General features: G+C 36.4%; 1 protein-coding gene across 1 annotated transcript in view; it reads left to right on the top strand.

Moving 5' to 3' along the window:
- Positions 1–19,523, top strand: part of LOC116491251 (VPS10 domain-containing receptor SorCS1-like) — a 289,913-nt gene that overhangs the window by 175,036 nt on the left and 95,354 nt on the right. Inside the window, exons 4-5 of the mRNA XM_032191107.1 lie at positions 2,388–2,546; positions 16,595–16,668. Coding sequence (XP_032046998.1) covers positions 2,388–2,546; positions 16,595–16,668 — 233 coding nt within the window. The remainder of the gene's footprint in view (positions 1–2,387; positions 2,547–16,594; positions 16,669–19,523) is intronic.

Here is a 19,523-nt window from a genome sequence, read left to right as displayed (position 1 = left end):
GGTCAAGACTTCTGGAGACTGCAGATACCTGAGAACACAGTAGTAATATCCCAGGGTGTAGTTAGCAGATTAAAGCCAAAGTCAGCAGTGCTGGCAAATCTTTTTGGGTGCTTAACTTTTATTGATCGAATGAGGAATTAGGTGCTTCAGTGCCTCAGCAGTTTGTCCCTCAATTCTCTTTCTATAAAATGGAGATAAGAGGACTTTCACACTTCAGAGGAATGGCATGACAGAAAATGTGTTAAGGCTTTGATGTTCTTGGATGTGGCAGTGATGAGGTCAGATAAGTTGCTTATGCAGGTAGAAAGAGGTATGTGAGACTAGAGTGGATCTTGATTAACAACTTGCCTTAGAGACACAATCCAAAGTCAATGAAAAGTCTCTTATTAACTTCAGAGAGCTGGGATCAAGGCCATTGATTTGTGCTTATTTCTGCTCTAGTTGCTATAGTCCAAATTAATGCTGTGCTGTGATATTTCCAAATACTAACATAAACAAAATCCACTTATGAAGGGAGATATACAAATAAAAAAATCACAATTTCTGAATCAGAGTATGCAATTGATAAACATTAACCATAGGAATATTGTCCCAGAAATTTGTCTGTTAAGAAAAAAAGAACTAGCTGATAAAAATGACAATTAATTTTTGGCTTGAGAAGCTGGATAGGTTACTTAGTGAAAATAGATGGTCTATATGTTGATGCTTTGATTATTAATGCTTTCTGCGTAGTTTCTATCACACAATCTTCACTGTAGAAACACATCAATTATATGCTTGATATATTTTAAAGTGTTAAATGAAAATAAGAATGTTTAATTCTAACAGCGCATGTTTTCATCATAAGATTTTAAAAGTAGACCACAAATACAGAAGGTGATAGTGCCTTTATGTTGGCATGGGAACATTTATTTTAAATTAAAGATACAGTGTGGCAAGGCAATGTAACTTGTCTAAGATCATTCAGGTTCTTACATTTTGGGGAGTTTGAAGTAATATCCTAACCTTCCAAGTCACAGGCCAAATTGTTATGCTACTACCAAGGGATTTTCTAGACATAGATAAAAGCATCTGATAGCTATCCAGTAATGAAGGACATGTGTGTATTTACATCTTCACATACAATTCTTTATAATCTGTGTATACCAAGACTTACGGTGTCCTATAATTCATCGGTAATTAATTGTTATACCTAACACTGCCTTCCTAATTAAGGAGAAAGAAATGAAATGTGTGTTTGTGCAGTGTCAAAACCCAAATAGGAATTTGCTCTGAGAAATTCCAGGTGTGGGTCCTTTCATTTGGGGCTTGTCTAAAGACAGATTAGTGTTTGCCACTTGCAAAGCAACAGCAACACCAGTATTTAAAAATGAAATAAAATGAAATTAAAATGATGCTAATGATTCAATGCTTTAATACCTGCTCAGGCAAATATTCAGAACTTTTCATGTTCGTAATTCAGAGTGCCTCATTCACACTCCTTAGGGGTATTACTTTGTTGCTTGCTGAAATACTGAAATGATCTCTTTGTACTGCTCAAAGCTGTGTATTCTCTCTCATGCAGAGAAACATGAGAAAACTTTCTCATTATTCTCTCTGATTCATCAGCAATGCAGTCCAATTAATACCATAGTTAATGGGGAGAAGTAGCTACTATAACTGAAAGTCATAGATCTTCTGTCATCCCTGACCTAACACTCTTGGACAAAGTGAGAAAACAACTTTTCTCTGCAGAGATTATTTTTGATACACTAGTGAATCTGTAATTCACAGCACCATAGAAACTAGAGATGGAAAGAACCCAGCACGTTATCAAATGTGTTCTTCTGCCAAAGCAAGATTGCTTCTTGCAGACAGCCAGATTATAACATTTCAGGCAATGAAACTGTCATTTTCTCTAAAAATTCTGCCGCAGTCTAACAAACCTCACCATTAGAGATCATTCTGTGTGTGTCTCTGTCCTCCCCACCCCTCTTTTTTTTTTCTTCTTTTTTTTTTTTTTTCTTATTAACACCTTATTTTTCATCTGCTTCTCCAATAGATGATTCAAAAAGACCCTAGCAGCCTACTGTGGTTACTTAATAACTTATTTTCACTCTTGAATTGCAAATCTCATATTTGATTTTTCTGATAATTTCAGCATAGACTTCATTTGGGTCTGTTTTAACCTAGTGATGGTTATTTTACCTATTTGATTGTATCTTGATTGTATCTTATGTGCATATGTATATATTTTAAATATACTGTTTTCCTTATTGAAGGGTTGGCTTTGCTTAGTTTTCATATTGGATTGAAGCAAACTGAAACAAACTGTTTATTAAGATTGTCAGAAGTTCCTGTCTTTTGATTTATCTTCACCACTGTGTTTCCATCTTTCCCTTCCATAGATTATGCTGCTGACTGACCCAGAGGTTGAGAGCAGTTTATTGATTAGTTCTGATGAAGGTGCCACCTATCAAAAATACCGTCTGAACTTCTACATCCACAGTCTGCTCTTCCACCCGAAGCAGGAAGATTGGATCTTAGCATATAGTCAAGATCAAAAGGTAAGAATTGTTGGTAGCATTTTGCTTTATTTGCTTAGGAACAACCTGGCATTTCTCCATCTTCCTACTTAACTGCTGCAAAGCATTCACAACAGTCTTTGGGGTAACTAAGATAGTATTTCCAGCAGGAGACATTGAGTAATCCTTGATCTGTAGGGCAAAGTAAAGGACATAGGCATCTAATGGGTTCATTGGGCCTAGCCCTCTATGACTGACTTGTCAGCCTGTATTTGTTCACCAGTCCTTTTGGCAATATCATGGGACAGGCAATGGGAAGAGAATATATCTAAGATCCTTCACGGTAAGAAAAGCAACTTGTAATTTGGTTATTTGTCCTCTTACTTAACACTTCTCTCATGCCATTCTGGTACCGGATCCAAGAATAGAATAAGAGATTATTTGTTGCTATCTGATTGGCATATTTTCAAAGTAGAAGTGAATCAATTTCCTTTGAAGGCCAGTTCCTTCAGTATGGGTAATCAATCAGTTGAATGCCGTGAAATTTACTGATGCCATACTTGATACACCAGAATTGGACTTCACTGTGAGAGACCTCATTGTTAACAGTTTCTGAAAATCACACATATCAATATGCACAAGTCAGTAATTTCCTTTGAAGGACTTTATAGAGCTCAATCTGTTTAGTTTACCAAAAAACAGATTGAAAGGAAGCTATGTGGGAGTTAGGGTTGTTTAACCTGGGGAATATCCCTTCCAATTCAAACCATTCTATGATTCTCTATTATTGTATATAAATATCTTCATGGAGAAGATGACACGTACAAGTAAACTTTCTGATCTTGCAAAGAAACCTGTAATGAGAATGGATGGCTAGGAGTCAATTGCAGATAAACTCAACTGTGAAGCTGAGGGCCATTGGAGCAAACTGCTCTGAGAAATGTTGGATTTCAGATGTTGACTTCTTGTTGCTTTTGAGTAAAAGACAGACCAAAACAATTAGCTAAGCTCCCAACAGGTTTAACAGAGTGAAATGTCTTGGCATTGTTTGCAAGCCATCATACATAGTGATTTGGATGTATCTTTTTTGTTTTACGTATAATTAATCTATGAGATTCTGAATCTAATCAATAATCAAAATATCAGTTAAATTGTTCAGATAATCTATTAAAGTATCAGCATAAAAGTTTGAATTCTATGATGTCTTTCAAGTTATTCATTATATAAAGATTAAAAACTTATTTTTCCTTTCGCCTAAGTTAGTTTTGTAGTTAATATTATTGTATACCTGAGAAAATAAAGGCATGAGGAAGTTAAATAATTAGCTAAGGTCACAAAATGATTTTATAGGAACTTTTGGAATAGTTGTTCAGTCCTACACTTTAAGCTCAAAACCAGCACAATTCCAGCCCTGTAGCTTTATATCCTTCCAAAACTGAATGTTAGGATCATGCCTGCGTAATTCTTTCTCTAGAGTCAATTACATGCAATATTTTTCACTTACCCTTCTCTTGTAGCATTTTGTGGAATGTAGTGTGGTTATTATCTGTTCCAGTGGAAGGTGCAGATAAAGAGATTTCTGGGTGTGATTTCTGGTATGTAATTAGAGAAAGTCAAAATGTTTTCATTCCCTTGTGGCTATTGAATTCCCTAGAATGATATGAAAGAGAACAGAATCTTGTATATGCTGTCTTTTAGGACCCTTTGGAATGAAAGTTAATGTGTATTGGTAACAAGAGATTTATTGTGCGAAGGTCAATGATGCTTCTAATGGTAAATTTGTCAAATAGAGTCAGGATATAGTTGAAAATAAATTTATACTGTTGGGATAGTCAACCTGTTCAGGAAATAATTCTGAATTAGAGTCCATACAGCTAATGCTCATTTAATTTATGGTAGATGGCTACCAGCAAGTATATTGTCACCGTTCCATAGGAAACTCCTACTCTTCTTTTACAGAGTTCTTAAAAGAAAAACAAACAAACTGGATATGGGAATAAAGGACCCTTTTGTGTGTTAACCTGAATTCATGGAGTTGGTGTGGGAGGTGTGTTTACAGGGTGTTTTCAGTGAGAGGATGTATTCTGTATGTGAAATTTTCTTTGTGTTATGATGTTGACTAGCAAATTGGATAGCTGTTGGGAATTCAGTACTATAGCTGCAAGAAAAAATCATGTAGCACTGTATATCTGTACCAATTAGCTCTGAAATAGAATTCTAAAAGTTCTCCATATAGATATGAGTCACAGGACTGGTTTCTACTGTGAAGCCTAATGGAGATATTTTCTGACTTCAACGATCTTTGGCCAAGAACCATAGAGCATAACCAACAGGCAAGGAGTATTAATCAGCTTGGACTAAATTAAATGTAAGTCAAACTAAGGGTCAAATTCTGCCTGTGGCTAAGTGTAAATGGCTCCCTCTGGTTTCATTTTTGCATATCTAAAGGCAGAATTTTCTCAGAGTAATTATGTAGTCCTGTGGATATCTAGATAATTGCAATGGGAGCTGTGGGGCAGTTTGGAACAAATGATATTGCAGTTTGCTATATAACATTCTCTTGCTAAGGCTGTATTTAAGGAAAGAGAAACATTACTCCTTGGATTCCAGGCACTGTGTGCTGACTGATCAAGAAACACCCTTGGAAGCAAGGGAAACAGCTGCATGGTAAAGAATTTACATTGTCGTATCACTGACCTAGACACCATGCATGGACTGAAGAGGCTATGGAGGTTTCATTGATTCTTTAAGTTATATTCTGACCAGTTAGGATTGTTGAATTCATTTAATAATACTGCTGTTGGCATTTGGGAGGGAGGTGAGAATCAATTAGAAAACTCATTTACATCCTTCCAGAAAGCCAAGTCATTATTACATCATTTACATCTTGTCATTGCAGCAGGTGAGACCAGGAAAATCAGGTGGTGAATAGAGCAAAGGGCTGGAGAGACAGGAATCACATTGGGACTGGACTATTTGACTCTAAGAAGTGATTCAAACAGTTCAGTAGTGGTGAGAGCAAATTCAACAGTTAGTGCATGCCTCTTATTGCTCAGTTGTAATGAGCAGGAAATGGGTCACAAAGCATCAAGCCTCAATTGTTTTACAGCCCACTGAGTTTATCACTATGATAAGCACCACAGATCTTTTTTGTTTGGATGAATAGAGATTTACTAAGTGGTAGGGAAATCTATGTTAACTGAAGTTATTTTACAGCCCAGTTTCTTGGGTGTTGTGTGCAGATGAATGTGGTTAATTACTGGGGTTCAGCAATTACTCATTAAGCTTCAGTGACTCAGTTGCTTTTGTACTCATCTTTCCTCTCTGTCTCTGCCTTGGGCAGCAGACTTGAATTACCATTGCTGACAGGCCAGTCCCTTATTCAGTTATGACTTTTTCCTGCCAGTCCTGAGGAGAGGGGAAAAAAAAAAAAAAAAAAAAAAAAAAAGCAGCCACCTGTGCTAATTGCTTCATGATTGCATTCATTGTTCTGTCTGAAAGTACAGTTGTTACATGGCTGATTCTTACCCCGTAATTGCAGAACTACTGCATGCTTCTCTGTTTTCTGTGTAAGAGGAGTTACAAATCAGGAGGAAACTTCAGGCACTGTAAAGCGCTGCTTGTAAGGTCTTGTTGGAGGTCTTGTATGTGCAAGCTCTCGTGGGTTTAATCAGCTTGCCTGTAGGATGAGGGGCTGTATTTTGTGGGAGTATTACTTAAGTATTACTATGTAATCTTCAGAAGTAGTTTGCTGTGAAATCAGAGGGTGGAAGTAAGTCTCTACTTCATGTCTCCACATCTTCTACTATTTAGATGGGTCAGACGCACAGAGGAATAGTTAGTAATCAGACAGGAATAACAGAGCTATTTGGAGAGATGAAATATGGGTGAAATTGGGAAACACAATTCAGATGGATGCAATGCAGAATCGTAATTGCCTAGCTCAGGAACAAATGTGCAAAGATACTCAAGAAATAGCAACAAAGGCTAAATAATAATAATAATAATAAAATAAATGGAGTTATTCTTGTTGCTTGTCCTCTGTCTTTTTAAACAAACTCTTGGAAGTCAGGGCACCCCAGACTAAAAGAGCTTTGTCAACACAGGATGAGTAAATGAAGAGGTTTACTTTTTTTCTTTCTTTCTTTCTTTCTGTTCTTCTTTTTCTTTTCCTTTTTTTTTTTTCTTTTTTCTTTTTTTTTCTTCTTCTTTTGTTTTTTTTTTTTTTTTTTTTCCTTTCCCAGAAATCTAATTGCATCTGTCTACCTTTATTGACTGTGTGTGTCACACAGTGGAGATCCGTGTGTTAGGGACTGATGCTTGGCTGTGTAGCTAAACTGCTGTTCAGCAAATCAGGATTCTGTTGTGGGACAACATATCTTCTGTTGTCAAACCATGCCATCTTTCTTAGTTTCCTACAGTAAAGAAGGTGGGATCAGGTGCAGTTGGAAGGGTGTGTGAAGGTAAAATTGTACATGCTTTCCTAATTCAAAACCTTCAAGAGGACAAATACCACGGGAAGTGAAAAATCACCTTGGTCTCACTTCCCACCCTCTCTGCCTCTTAATACTTATCTATGAAAAAGAGAGATTTTTAAAAATTATTTTTTATTTTTGCATTTGAGGAAAATCATGCTGTTTTTAAGTTACTCAGAGTTAGTAGACAATACATGGTAAATAAGACTTTCTGTCCTTCTTGAGTGTGTCAGGAAGAAATGGCACAAATTTTAGTTTTCTGAATGACTACATGTTTTGTGATTTTCCATTGGAAAAATCCTCAGGGCCGTGGTGAAGTTTCTCACCTCTTAATGGTCATTTGTTCACAGAACTGTTAATTATCATTTGTCACATTTTATGGAGAAGGAAACTGAGGTATAATGAGGGAATAAAGATGTTCCCTGCAAGGAGAACATCAGCGAATGAACAGAGTTGTCCTGGTTCTGATAGTGGGTCATTGTTCAAGGCTCCATTTTGGCTTTGTTTCAAGTTCTCAATTTAAAAAAAAATAAAGTAAAAACAAATGTTAGTGAAACTGCATCAAAATGTAAACAGGAAGCTCCCTTCCCCACTCAGCATACTGAAATTTTACTTGACATTGGACAAAACCTTTAAAAACTATTCTTTCATTCAATTTGTTTATAGCATTAGTTTGTTTGGGGGAAGGAGGAAGATGTTGCTTATTTTGTGGTTGTCTTCTCTCTTTTTTTTTTTTTTTTTTTTTTTCCTTTCCATCTCTTCTCTGTTCTGAGGTAGATATTTGACCAGGTGAAGATGATCAGTAACTTTTGTGAGATAGATTAATTGGCACCAAAGCCATTTTGTTTACACTGAAACTCTCTGTTACTTTTCATACTTGTGTCTTTAAGGCAGGGAAGGGTTCATCTACCTAGGCTATATAGAATGAGGTTATATAGATGTTAAAGGTACACAAGAAAGAAACCTTCCCCTTCTCCCTCACTCTCCCAAAAAAAACAACCAAACAAAAAAAAAAAATGTGAAAAACAAAACAAAAACAAAAACAAATAACAAAACCTAGCAGCAGCTTGTCTGTCCAGAAAGGCAGATGCATGTCTGGGCCATAGGCATGATCTGTGAAAGAGAAGGAAAGACAGAAGGAAAGCAGTAATCACTGCTCTCTACCACTGACTCACTCATCTTTAGGCAAATCAGTGTGTCCTTGCTTATCCATCTGCATAAACATGAGCCCTCTGTACCCTTACAGAAGTTGTTCATTTGCTGCTTTGGGGTTCTTGGATGCTGTATAGCTATGGGTAGATCACATGTTTCTCTGCAAGTTTTTTTTTTTTTCTTTCTTTATAAGAAAAGGGGGACTTATAATGGGACTTTATAAGTCCCATTTTCCTACTTGCAAGAAAATTGACTTTTTCTTTTCTTCAGAAGTGGAGAGTGCAATGGATTGTGAATAAGCAAATGTGTTTGCTATAACTAAGTCTGCCAGTGATCTCTGTAGCTTTCAGCAACTCCCTTCACTTTTCTGTAACTGATTCTCTCCCTTTTCTGACTGTCATTTGTTTTGACTGCATGCTCCTATGTGTCTCCAGTTTCTTATTATGCATAGCACCTGTCAACACTAAATTCACTTGGAGTCATAGATTCTACTATAGTAAAAATGATAAAAAGTACTTTATTTTCAAATATGAAACTATGTATGTGTGTATGGTAATTCTGACACTTACCCCTGAAATCTGCTGTAATAAGCATTTTCTGTTCTCATTCAATATATTTTTTTTTTTTAGCACAAAATGCATTTCTTTAATTCAGTTATCTAAAAAGTTATGAACCAACCTAATAAATTTACAGCACCACAGAAAGCAAGTGCGGGATAGTCTCTTGCCTGTTACAGATATCACTTTTTTGAGCAGAGAAAGGAATTAACCTTTATGAAAATTTACCAACAGAGTGATAAATTCATCATGGAATTAAAATTCAGTGTTTTTCAAGAAGGGTTTAAACATTGGAATTGGACATGTCTCCAAAAGATACAGTCTAGCTCAGCCATCAGTTGTTGGCTTGAATAATTCTCTCTCTTGCTTGAGTTAGCAGCTAAGATTCTGCAGCATCGCTTTGGAGAACAGACTGGTGATACTAATAGTTCTTTCTGGCCGTGCAGATTCCTTTAAGTATCTGCTGGTAAAATTGTGTGTTCTTCCACGTTTATCATATGGACTGAGTGCACTGGAGACATCACACTAATACAATTGCTTGTAAACTTCCACATAACCAGAACACCATTAGTTTTAATGCCAAATAATGAGACACGATGGACACCATGGCTCAGTCATGTCTGCAGCCATGCTATGTAGGTGTTAAAATGAAGCTGAGGCTGCAAGGGATTCATGTTTGGCAGAAAGCTCTGGCTCTGAAAATGAATCTCTTGAGAGCAGATGAGAGAGGTGATGGTAAATCTTGATTAGCATGACCCTTCAAGTGGTATTTTATCAGAATTGGTGGGTCATTCAGATTCTCAATACTTCATATGTGTAACCTTGCTTTCAAGGTCAGATATTAGATGAGTAACTGTTTCTTTGTTGTCCTGGACGATATAGAGATTACTGTGAAAATATGGTGAATTCAGTGAGTTTGCAGGTAGCATTTACTTGCTGGCCCTGGGGAGCACAGAGCTCATTGGAAATGAGTAGGAATGGGGACTGCTTTCTTTAATACAAGTTTGCATTTTCTAGCAACATCTGGTTGATGCCATGCTTTGTTACCCATCAGGCTCAACAGCCAAATAAACATAATTCAGCCACCACATAAGACCCAGATTTTCAGCTGGGAAAATCTCAGTGAAAATTCACTGCTGGTAAATGAAACGTGGTTCACAGTGAAGTTTTATTAAAGTGCATCTCCCAAGCTCACCCAGATACAGTACTTTATGAAATTGCTAAGAACTTGTTGTGTTTGTTCTGAAAATGTGAGTTTATGTCAGAGGATTTCAACTTCATGCTTTGGTCAATTCCAAATACACATACAGTTCTGTAGGTTGGAATCCCATAGCACAGGTGATTATGTCAATATGCATCAAATTTGTTTGATGCCTAAAAAAATTTTTGCCTTCAAATTTGAATTGCCTTCAAATCTCATATTTTAGTTACTTGTTTTGGAGTTTTAAAGCACTTTTAGTGCTTTACTAAACACACAAAATACACAAAAATACAAAACCAAAGACTTCTGGTAAGTTAGGAAAACGAATGCTCAGTTAGTGTTGTTTGGTTTAGTTCCATAAAAGTGAGTGAAGGTCTCATGTTTTACAGTGCTTGAGACTCACATGATCCCTTTAGGGGAAATGTCTGAAGGATGAGCCACTACAATTTTTCCATAGTTTTTCAGTGGAGATTTGCAAAATTTACCTATGAAACGATGGGAAGATTGTTCTTTGCAGTAAGTTTCTGTTTGAGATACCTCTCTCCATTGGGAGAACTGTTAAAGCAGTTCACTAGCTACTGAATCATTTCTTTACAGTCAAGTTATATTTTTTATATATTAACTTATAACTTACATGTATTTTATATATGCATATTCTCTCTCTCTATAATATATATATATTTATAAATATGTATAATTTATAAGTTAATATTGACTTCCTTGATATTAATACTGTGGCTCAAAGTGTAGTATTTTGGTTCAGAGACTTGTAAAGTATCTAGAAATTGATGAATAATGCAAGGAAGGGAATCAGTGGCATCTGTTGAAATGTTTTGTAAGAGTTCAGTGAAATATTCAAAGCTGGTTTTGAAGCCCATGAAATGTAGAAATCTTATTACAGAACCATTGTTCCGTATAATCCAACATTTCCAAGAGCAACCTTCTTGTTCCAGAGGAAAGAGTAAAGTTCACACTGTAGGCCATTATGGAAAATAATATTTATAAAATAAATTGGAAACTATTGTTCACTGTCTCTTACAATACAAAGTGCATTTCATTCAAAGGAAATTGTCAGGAGACAAACTTAAAATAAGCAAAAAGAGGTGATTCTTCATGAAGCGTGTTAGACTGTGAAAAACCTTACATGGCACAATATTTTGTGAGCCCAGGATTGCTGGAGTTTGAGACCATATTTTGAGGATCTGTTGAATATACAAAGTGTTAGGATATTGCTTTTCCAAGTATCTGTTAAAGACCTGTTTCTAAGAAAAGACAGTGGTGAAATTAAACTTCATTCTAACTTAATTCAGTTATTCCTCTGTAATCTGCAAATAAACTTCACCTTTCTTGAATCAAAATTATGCCCACTAACACTGGCTTTTCCAACTTTGGGACTCTGTCTTTTTTCACGCAAAGAGTTTGTGTTAGGACAGATGTACTCTGGTTTGAATGGTCCCTTATGGCTTATGAGGTTTAAAAAGCTGCCATGTGTTCAGCTAGACTCTGTCTAATTTCCCTGACTTTTAAGATATTGAATTTTGTTTTTATTCACTTTAGTGTGAGGGTGGTTGCCTTTGTAATCCGTCTGAGATAAGTAAATGTACACAGAATTCTAACTCCTAACTCTTTGATGTGCTGCTCGGTGTATGAAAAACAAAAGTATTAGAAATAATATAGGAAAATAATCTAATTTCCACCATTCTGAATAATGGAAACCTTTATAAAGTACCTATTATATGGGAAACTTGTCCTTACACATACCTGCACTTGTAATTTCCCTGTATTATTCTAGTTACTGACAGCCCCAGTAATTTTTATATTGTGTAAATGCAGTAGATACAGTAAATTCAGTAGATGAAATTTACTCTAAATAGCATAGAAATCTGACTGCAAGAGAACTGTTGGAGACACAATATGTGGGCCAACCAGGGGAGAATAAAACTGGGCTAGAAAAAATATGGAAGGGGACAGAGCTCTTATAGGTATGAACCGGCTCATGGTTAGATGATGATACAATACCGATGCTAATTCTATACAATACAGAATGGAAGGACAAAGAAAGATGCATGACAGAATGTGTCTAGAACCACACAAAAATCACAGAAGTGAAGATGTTAAGAGCTTCCTGCTTTAGAGAGATTTCCAAGAGCTGAAGTAAAGAAAAACGTAGAGTTCTTTTTCTCTTCCCTAGTACACAGTTTCCCTTCTAGAAGTGATGTTTCAGTCTTGATCAGTAAAGTCAAATAAAATGCCTGTTATTCTTCATGGAACATTTAGGAAAAAAAACATCATTTTTTCTCAACATGTATTTGGGAATTAAAACACTTTGTATAGTGCAAATTCACAAACTAAAGTAAATAAACCAATCAAGTTTGACTCATTTCTCTTAAACATTTTACTTTTATTAAGAATTTATGTTTTTTTCTTCCTCTTCACAAAATCCTTTTTTTTTTTTTAAAAAAAAAAAAACTACAAACATATATGAGAATTTTTTTTTCTGCGTTGTTTTCATCACATTATAGGAAAATTGTTGCCAGTTTACAAATTATGTTTTCTGAGTTTAAAAATAACTGTATATTAGACTGTTTTTATTTGCCTCAAAATGAAAATTATATCCATGAATATGGGCCCAAATGCAATATATATATATATATTTGTATATAAATAAATTACTCAATCTAAAACTAGTGATGGACAGATTAGGAAATTAGAAGGGAATGCCAAGATTACATGGTAACTCTAACCTGCTGTTACTCATGTATCTCAAAGAATGTAAAGGTGAAGCTTACACTGTGACTGTGAAATACATGAGCAGCTCTTATGCTTCTCACACAATTTGGGAAACAATTAACAGAAGTGTGTGAGTAGCATACAGGTATTGTTGGATAATGATCAGGAAAGAAGTTGAGATTCCCAGTGTCAATTTTCCCTGTTCCAGAAGGAGAATAGTGTTGCAAGAAGATTCTTTCTATAGCTAGGGCACTGGCTTGCATTTCAGATGGTTTATTTAAATCCCTGTTCAGCATCAAAAGGTATTTGTCACCTTGGGACAGACTTTAATTTTCTTTTGTATTTCAACTTTCCCATCTGAAAGAGATAGCTGGTAGATTTCTAATTCATAGTATATTAGGATTTAAAAAAAAAAAAAGAACAAAGAAAAAAAAGTCAATGACTGTTAAGTTTCCAGGAATTGCACAGAAAAATAAACACAAAATAGAAGAAAAAGCAGAAGAGAATTATCCCCTGATGAAGAAGGGTCAAATCTGAGAGATCAATACCAGATTTGTACTTCATAACGGTTTTGTCTTAGTGAAAACAGAAATGCCAGATCACTACTTGGCCCTGAGATGAGAACATACATTGTAATAAGTTCTTTTTCTATTTGTGGTTGAAAAAAGAGTGTAGCAGAGAACATTATCTAATTTCAGTCTCATAATGAAAATTGTCATCAAACAGCAGTGCTTGCCAAAGAAAATAAAATGTCATCTCTGAAGGGATTGCATGTAGAAACCTGTCAGAAATCGTCCCAGGAGAGAATGAGCTTTTATAACAACAACAAAATATGATCTTGGGTTTAAAAAATAACCATATGAGCACTATAATTGCTAAATGGGGAAAAAAATAATCCCAGCTGTGTCATATCTAGTACATGACAAAAAAGCTACTCTACAAACATTTTTTTTTTTTTTTCTGGTACAACTAAATAAACTCAGTCTAAAGCGAATGATAGTGAAAGTGAATAAAACGTCTGAAAAAAAAATCCTCAATGCAAAGGATCTTTTTCCCTTTTGTTGGAGGTGTTGCATAAATCAGGGAATTTCCCTTTCGCTAAAGATACGTTAACACTGCTTGCACTGCTGAGTAAAGGCTGAGATTGGTGATGAACTAATGGCAAAGGAAGAAAAGCTTCTAAAGCCGGGTTATTAAAGTGTCTCATCAAAGACAACACGAGCTTTGGGCATGAGTTCCCAGGGAGCAGATATATTCCTCTGAGAGCTATATCTTTTTCTCACATGCTTTCCTCAGCTCACTGGGCACTGGCTTCTATTTTGAGAAGAAAACCCTGACATAGTCGAATTGCTGTAACTGGGTCCTCCCTTTGAAACATTTGTATGACTTGTATGTCTCTCCTTTTTGCCTTACTCAGTTCTCCTGTTCAGGGCACACAGTAAGAAAAAGCAGGGTTCCCTTGGTGCTGTACAATATCACACTTTCTGTTCTGTCAGGGGAATCACCGGATGCACCAGGTGAACAACCCCTCCAAATATTTGTGCTGAAAGAGACAGAGGGAAGCTGTGGCATTGGGGATGTTCAACCACCTGGCACCGCAGTGAGATTGCATGATGAAGGAGGATGCTATACAAACACAGATAAAGCTTCTGCAGGCTATGATAAATTCATTCAGGATACTGTTACTATCAACAGCAAATTCAGGAAGGTGATAATTTTCTGAAAGCTGTGCTCAGAGAAACTAGAGAGGGAGTAGGGTGAAGACAAGATTTACTGTGATGATTTCAGCTGACTGAATATTAGTGTCTCCGGCAATCTTGCATGCTACATGTGCCTCATCTGGAAGCACAGAGGTGTTTGCTGATTTTTTTTTGGATTGCTTCCCTGTTAATAAATTAAATGAAATTTTACTGTGCGATGACTTGAACTTTTTTAAAAATGAAATTGCTAAATACTGTACAGACATTACTTGTCATGGAAGAAACTGCTTTGACATAAAAAGGAAAATATTTATATTGGTGAGATAGATTGTCAGCTACTTGCTGTTCTTATGTTAGTTTGTATTTCTTGTGCAATTATGAAAACAGGTCTAGAAATGAATTTTGGATGTGAAAGGGAAAAATACATTTTGTAATGGTAATGCTCTTGATCAGGCAACCTCAGAACACTTTTCAAAAGTCACTGTTACATGTCCTAAAAGATTAATTTTCAAAAATGACTTTTTCTCAGTTATTGTTAGGGTCAGTGAGCTGTAAAGTTTCAAATAAAAATCTATCTGTACTTAAATAAAAGTGAGAGACTCACCACTGGAGTTTTACATGTATTAGGGTATGCAATTCTATCCACAAAGCTAAACTGTCCTTCCTTTGCCTAATCTGGTTATCTTCTATTCTCTCTCCTTTCTTCCCTGTCTCTTCTTTGACAGTGTTCAAGAAAAAAGGAGATGAGAACAAAGACGTGAATATCCAGCTTCTGTATTTTAAAGTAGATTTCAACATATACTGTTTACCAAACTGCTGTAACAAATGTAATTAGTTTTTCCATGTCCTTCCAAGGTTTTACATTAGGGAAATTGAAGAATGTAGGGATTTCCAGTGACAATATAATGCATAATAGGGATTCCCAATGGCAATATAATGCATAATAGGAAGTAGATCTTAAATTTTCTTAAATCAGAGTCTCATAATTTTTAAAATACATTCAAATCATTTTTTATTTTTTTTTTTTCTGGTCCACTCAAAGCTTTAAAATCATCTTCTTTGCTCAGTGATTCTCTTAGGTATATGTTCTCCTTTTTTCTCTGCCAGTCCTCTGCCACTGCTTGTTCCAAAAAAAAAAAAAAAAAATCAATCAAGGATGGCACATAATGATTCAGGTTGTTTGCATTTTTTGCAAAACCTCTGAAGTGGTGTCCTGAAATGACAGTTCACAGTTTTCCTTGCCCAAAAAGAGGATTGTCCATGTCTGTCAAGCAAGCGATGGAGGGGAAATGGAATGAACCTACGGGACAAGCATAGGGCTGACTGCCTCTTATTGCTTCTATGCGAAAATTTTGAAGTAAAATAAAGCAAAAGAAAAACAGAACCTGGGTGGTCACCCACTCTACTGTCTTTCTGAGAATAACCTGATGGCAGGATTTATGGAGAGCAGCTGTTTGTAAGTGCTCTGTAAAAGTACAATTTGTATATTGTTCCACAAAGACGTATCAATGTATTTTGAATACTCGTACATGCTTTTATTTTTTTTTTTTTCCCTGACCTTTCTCAGTCTTATTTGGTATTTATTGTGGAAAGATTTTCTGATGTGATTGATGTATTTGGTTATCGTTTGTGTAACCAGGCTAGAAGATGGTGTCACATTGTTTGCAGGATCAAAGTGAGAGTTGCAGGTTTCCATGGTACAAGTTACCTGTGCTATTTAAATTCAGTCAGTCCTGCATGCAAAATCTGGATATGTTAGAGCACTTATTTTGTTCCACATTGAAAACCTTCTCTAAAGATGGTTACTGGTAACTGTAAAGAGATTGACCTTCCAACATGATATCAAGGAAGGCAAGTCTGTATATATGTTGTCAGAGCCAGGGTAGGTTATAGCATATCATCTGTGTTATGCTATACATCTAGTCTGTACCACAAGTTTAACAATGTTAAAGACAGTTGTCCTATGCTACATGATTACCAGAGAGTATCACAAAGAGTTAGATAGCAAGTTTTCAGTTATGGCAGGTAGCTGGGTGTGCCCACATAGTGATCCCTAAGGTAACAACATTTGCATCCCATGCTGCACAGCTTGGTATTGTTTCGGCTGTAAAAGTCACCACAGACACTTTTCAGCTCTCCCAGACATGTCCCTCAGAGACTGGGAGAAGAAAAAAAACCCAGGTCACTGTCTCAGAAGTGATGCAGGCTTCTTCAGATTAATTTCTCTATTATCTGTCTTTTACTGAGATTCATGACTGTTTGTTTTTGTCCCCAGTTATTCAGTTCAGTGGAGTTTGGCAGAAGATGGCTGCTTCTTCACGAGGGAGTCGCACCAAACAGGTTCTACTGGTAAGAGCAAAAACCTTTCTCTCATTTCCCAGACACAGCTTCCCAATATGTACAGAGACCTTGCAAAGGGCGTTTGAAGGCAGTGTGGCTGAGTACAGTCTGCAGTCCTGTCAGTATCTAGTTATTAACTTTGAACTGGTATGAAAGGGGCATTATTCCTCCTGTTCTGTGTTTATACAGCACTTGAAAGTGGGGTCTTTGATCTAAGGATGATGAACAACCGAAATATCCTGTGTAACAGTCTGAAGAAAGCATTGGTTTGGGAGGGGAGAGTTTTGCAATTTTCTGTGAATGTTTTGAGTTTAAGCCTAAAATTCAGCATAAGCTTGCTTGCACTCAGAGTGCAAGTCTTGGAGTCTCTGAAGACACTAACATTTCTAGCATGGGTAACAGTGGGCATCCTCAACTCCAGTGGCTGTTGTGCTTCTAACTGCTGTTAGACCAAGTCCAGTCCCTGAGCATAAGTTAATGGCCATTGAACTAAGCACACACACTTCCTCAGTGTGAGCTTAAATCACTGTGCAGTATTGCTTCTAAGCTGTCAACCCAAAATTTCCATTCAGATTTCAAGCTCTGTGGATCAGCTGTATTGCACATATTCTTTTACAGAATCTTTGAATGTCAGTCAGTTACATCAGTGGTGAAATGTTTGGAAGTTTGTTGCCAAAGTGACTTTAAAGAAGTGTAATATCTCTTTGTCACCGATGCAAGCTTAAATTTTTGCTGCATAAACTTATACTATACAATTAGAATCTAATCATCTCTCAGTTTTAATACATCAGTTGTCCGTAATGGATGTTTTAACTTCAGATTTCAACATTTGTGTGGTCACAACCACACAACAAGCTATGAAAAATCATCCCTGGATGTAGGACCAAACTTTCCTCTAGTCTGCAGTTTTTCAGCAAATTTCTTTGTATTTTGATTCAATTTTCTCTATCACAGACCTACCTAGGGATCCTGGTGTACTGGTAACTCTACTCATATTTCTGACTGTAGGCAGAACTCCCTGCATTTGCTTTCCATAGCGGTGATCTGCATACACGGTGTAAGTCTCTGTAACCACAGTTTCCATAAAGTGCTTATTTGAATACCCCCAACACATACACATGCATCCCTACACCCTGCTATGGAACAGCAATTAGTATAACTACTACTTCTGTGGAAAAGAAAGTTGAGGAATGAAGGAGATGCTGTTCTGCTTTCCTACAGGTATGGTTGTGATAGTCTAAATAAAAAAACGTTTATTTATTAGTATTTGGGATTACTCCTCTTTTTGCTTAAAATGCATGTCAATCTGCAAGAGTTCTCATCAGCTGTATATGGAGGCAGAAGTCTACCTCTGAGCTACCTCTACAAGATGTTGGCTCTTGTCCTGTGAATCTGGACTTTAAAAGAGAAGCTTTAGATCCAACAGTCATTTTGAAATCAGGAGTTGCTGAAACAGGTGATTAAAATTAGATCCTCCTGGTGGCTTCTAACTCTAAGCTTGTGCCAGTTCCATAGGTTTTGAATACAGCAAGATTCAAGAGAGGTTCAGTCAAATATTTTCTTTTAATTTCTGAAAGAAGTAAGAGCTCTAGGTCAAATTTACTTCAAAAATGAATTAATATTTGGTTTGCAAAGGATATAGACCACAGATTTTGTTTGCTGCTCCTGATTTTTAATTCTTTCTCATAACCTGTGTTATCTGAAACTTTCACAAACTGAATTCCATTTTAAACTTAAACTTGTTTTTGTGTGTTTGTGTAGACACAGATCTATTACTCCTACTTCTTTTCCATGGGGGTCTTAGCTGGGTTTAATAGTGTCAGATACACACACACACTTACATCTTTTTCATGTTTCTGGGCTAATAAAAGTGGAAAGCCCTTCAAACTGGGGACTCCAGTTTTGGGGACATCCAACAAAATTGTACTGACTGAAGAAGGTCGTAGAGGTGTAATGAAGGTTCCTGTTCCTGTATCCCTGAGTCCTGTACTTCACTTCAAACCTTTTGAAGTTTCTCATCATTAGTTATAGTAGTGGTTTATTGTAAATTGAGCTGATGGATGCCTACAATAAGAATAATGATGAAAATGATCATTTTTCCGTTCTGTAGAGTTCAGACTTTGAAGGCCTCTTAGAACCTTACAAATAAGAGAACTAGGCCTTGGAGCTTCAAAGGCAAAGAGTAAGATGAAAAGATGAAAAGAGGTTCCAACCACCCATCTAATTCCCTACAGCCATAAACAAAACATGAAACTGCAAGCCTGTATTTTCACCTTGAAGAAAATGTCCCTTGCATAATATAACCTCAGTGTAAAGTAGTGTTTCTGTTATCAAAATTAAAAATAATACAGCTTGTGGAGACAGTGTTAAATCTCATTCTGGTTTACTTATTGTGGTCACCACAATAAAAACAAACAAACAAACAAACATACAAACCCACTCAGCTTCAATTATATGGCCACTGTCAGAACATGTATACCACAGGGAGCAACACTGGGCTTTTCTGTGCAGCCAAGTACCTGTGGACAAAGGAAGCACTGAAGTGCTGAATCAGAAGAGCAACCCTTTGCCCTCAGAGCATGGCCACTGCTGACTTCCCTTGCAAGGAAAACAAAGGGAGACAGGGACATAAGAGAGTGCAAATCAAAAGTTAAAATCCAGACTTCTACAGCAACATCTGTATAGCCAGTGCTGGTGTACAAGTTGGGTCAAGCCTGACTTTCTGCCCTGGGTTATTTGTTTTTTAAAAAAATAAATTATTATACATTTGGGTTTGGGAATGAATTTGCAGAGTCTAATCAAACAAGTCAGAATGCTGACTTCCAGTTACTCTTGAGGGCAGAAATGAATAGTAAAGGACAATG

Source organism: Aythya fuligula, chromosome 7, assembly GCF_009819795.1.
Source record: "Aythya fuligula isolate bAytFul2 chromosome 7, bAytFul2.pri, whole genome shotgun sequence".
NCBI classification, from domain to species: Eukaryota; Metazoa; Chordata; class Aves; order Anseriformes; family Anatidae; genus Aythya; species Aythya fuligula.
The sequence above is the reverse complement of the archived record's forward strand: the minus strand, read 5'-3'. Positions and strand labels throughout refer to the sequence as shown.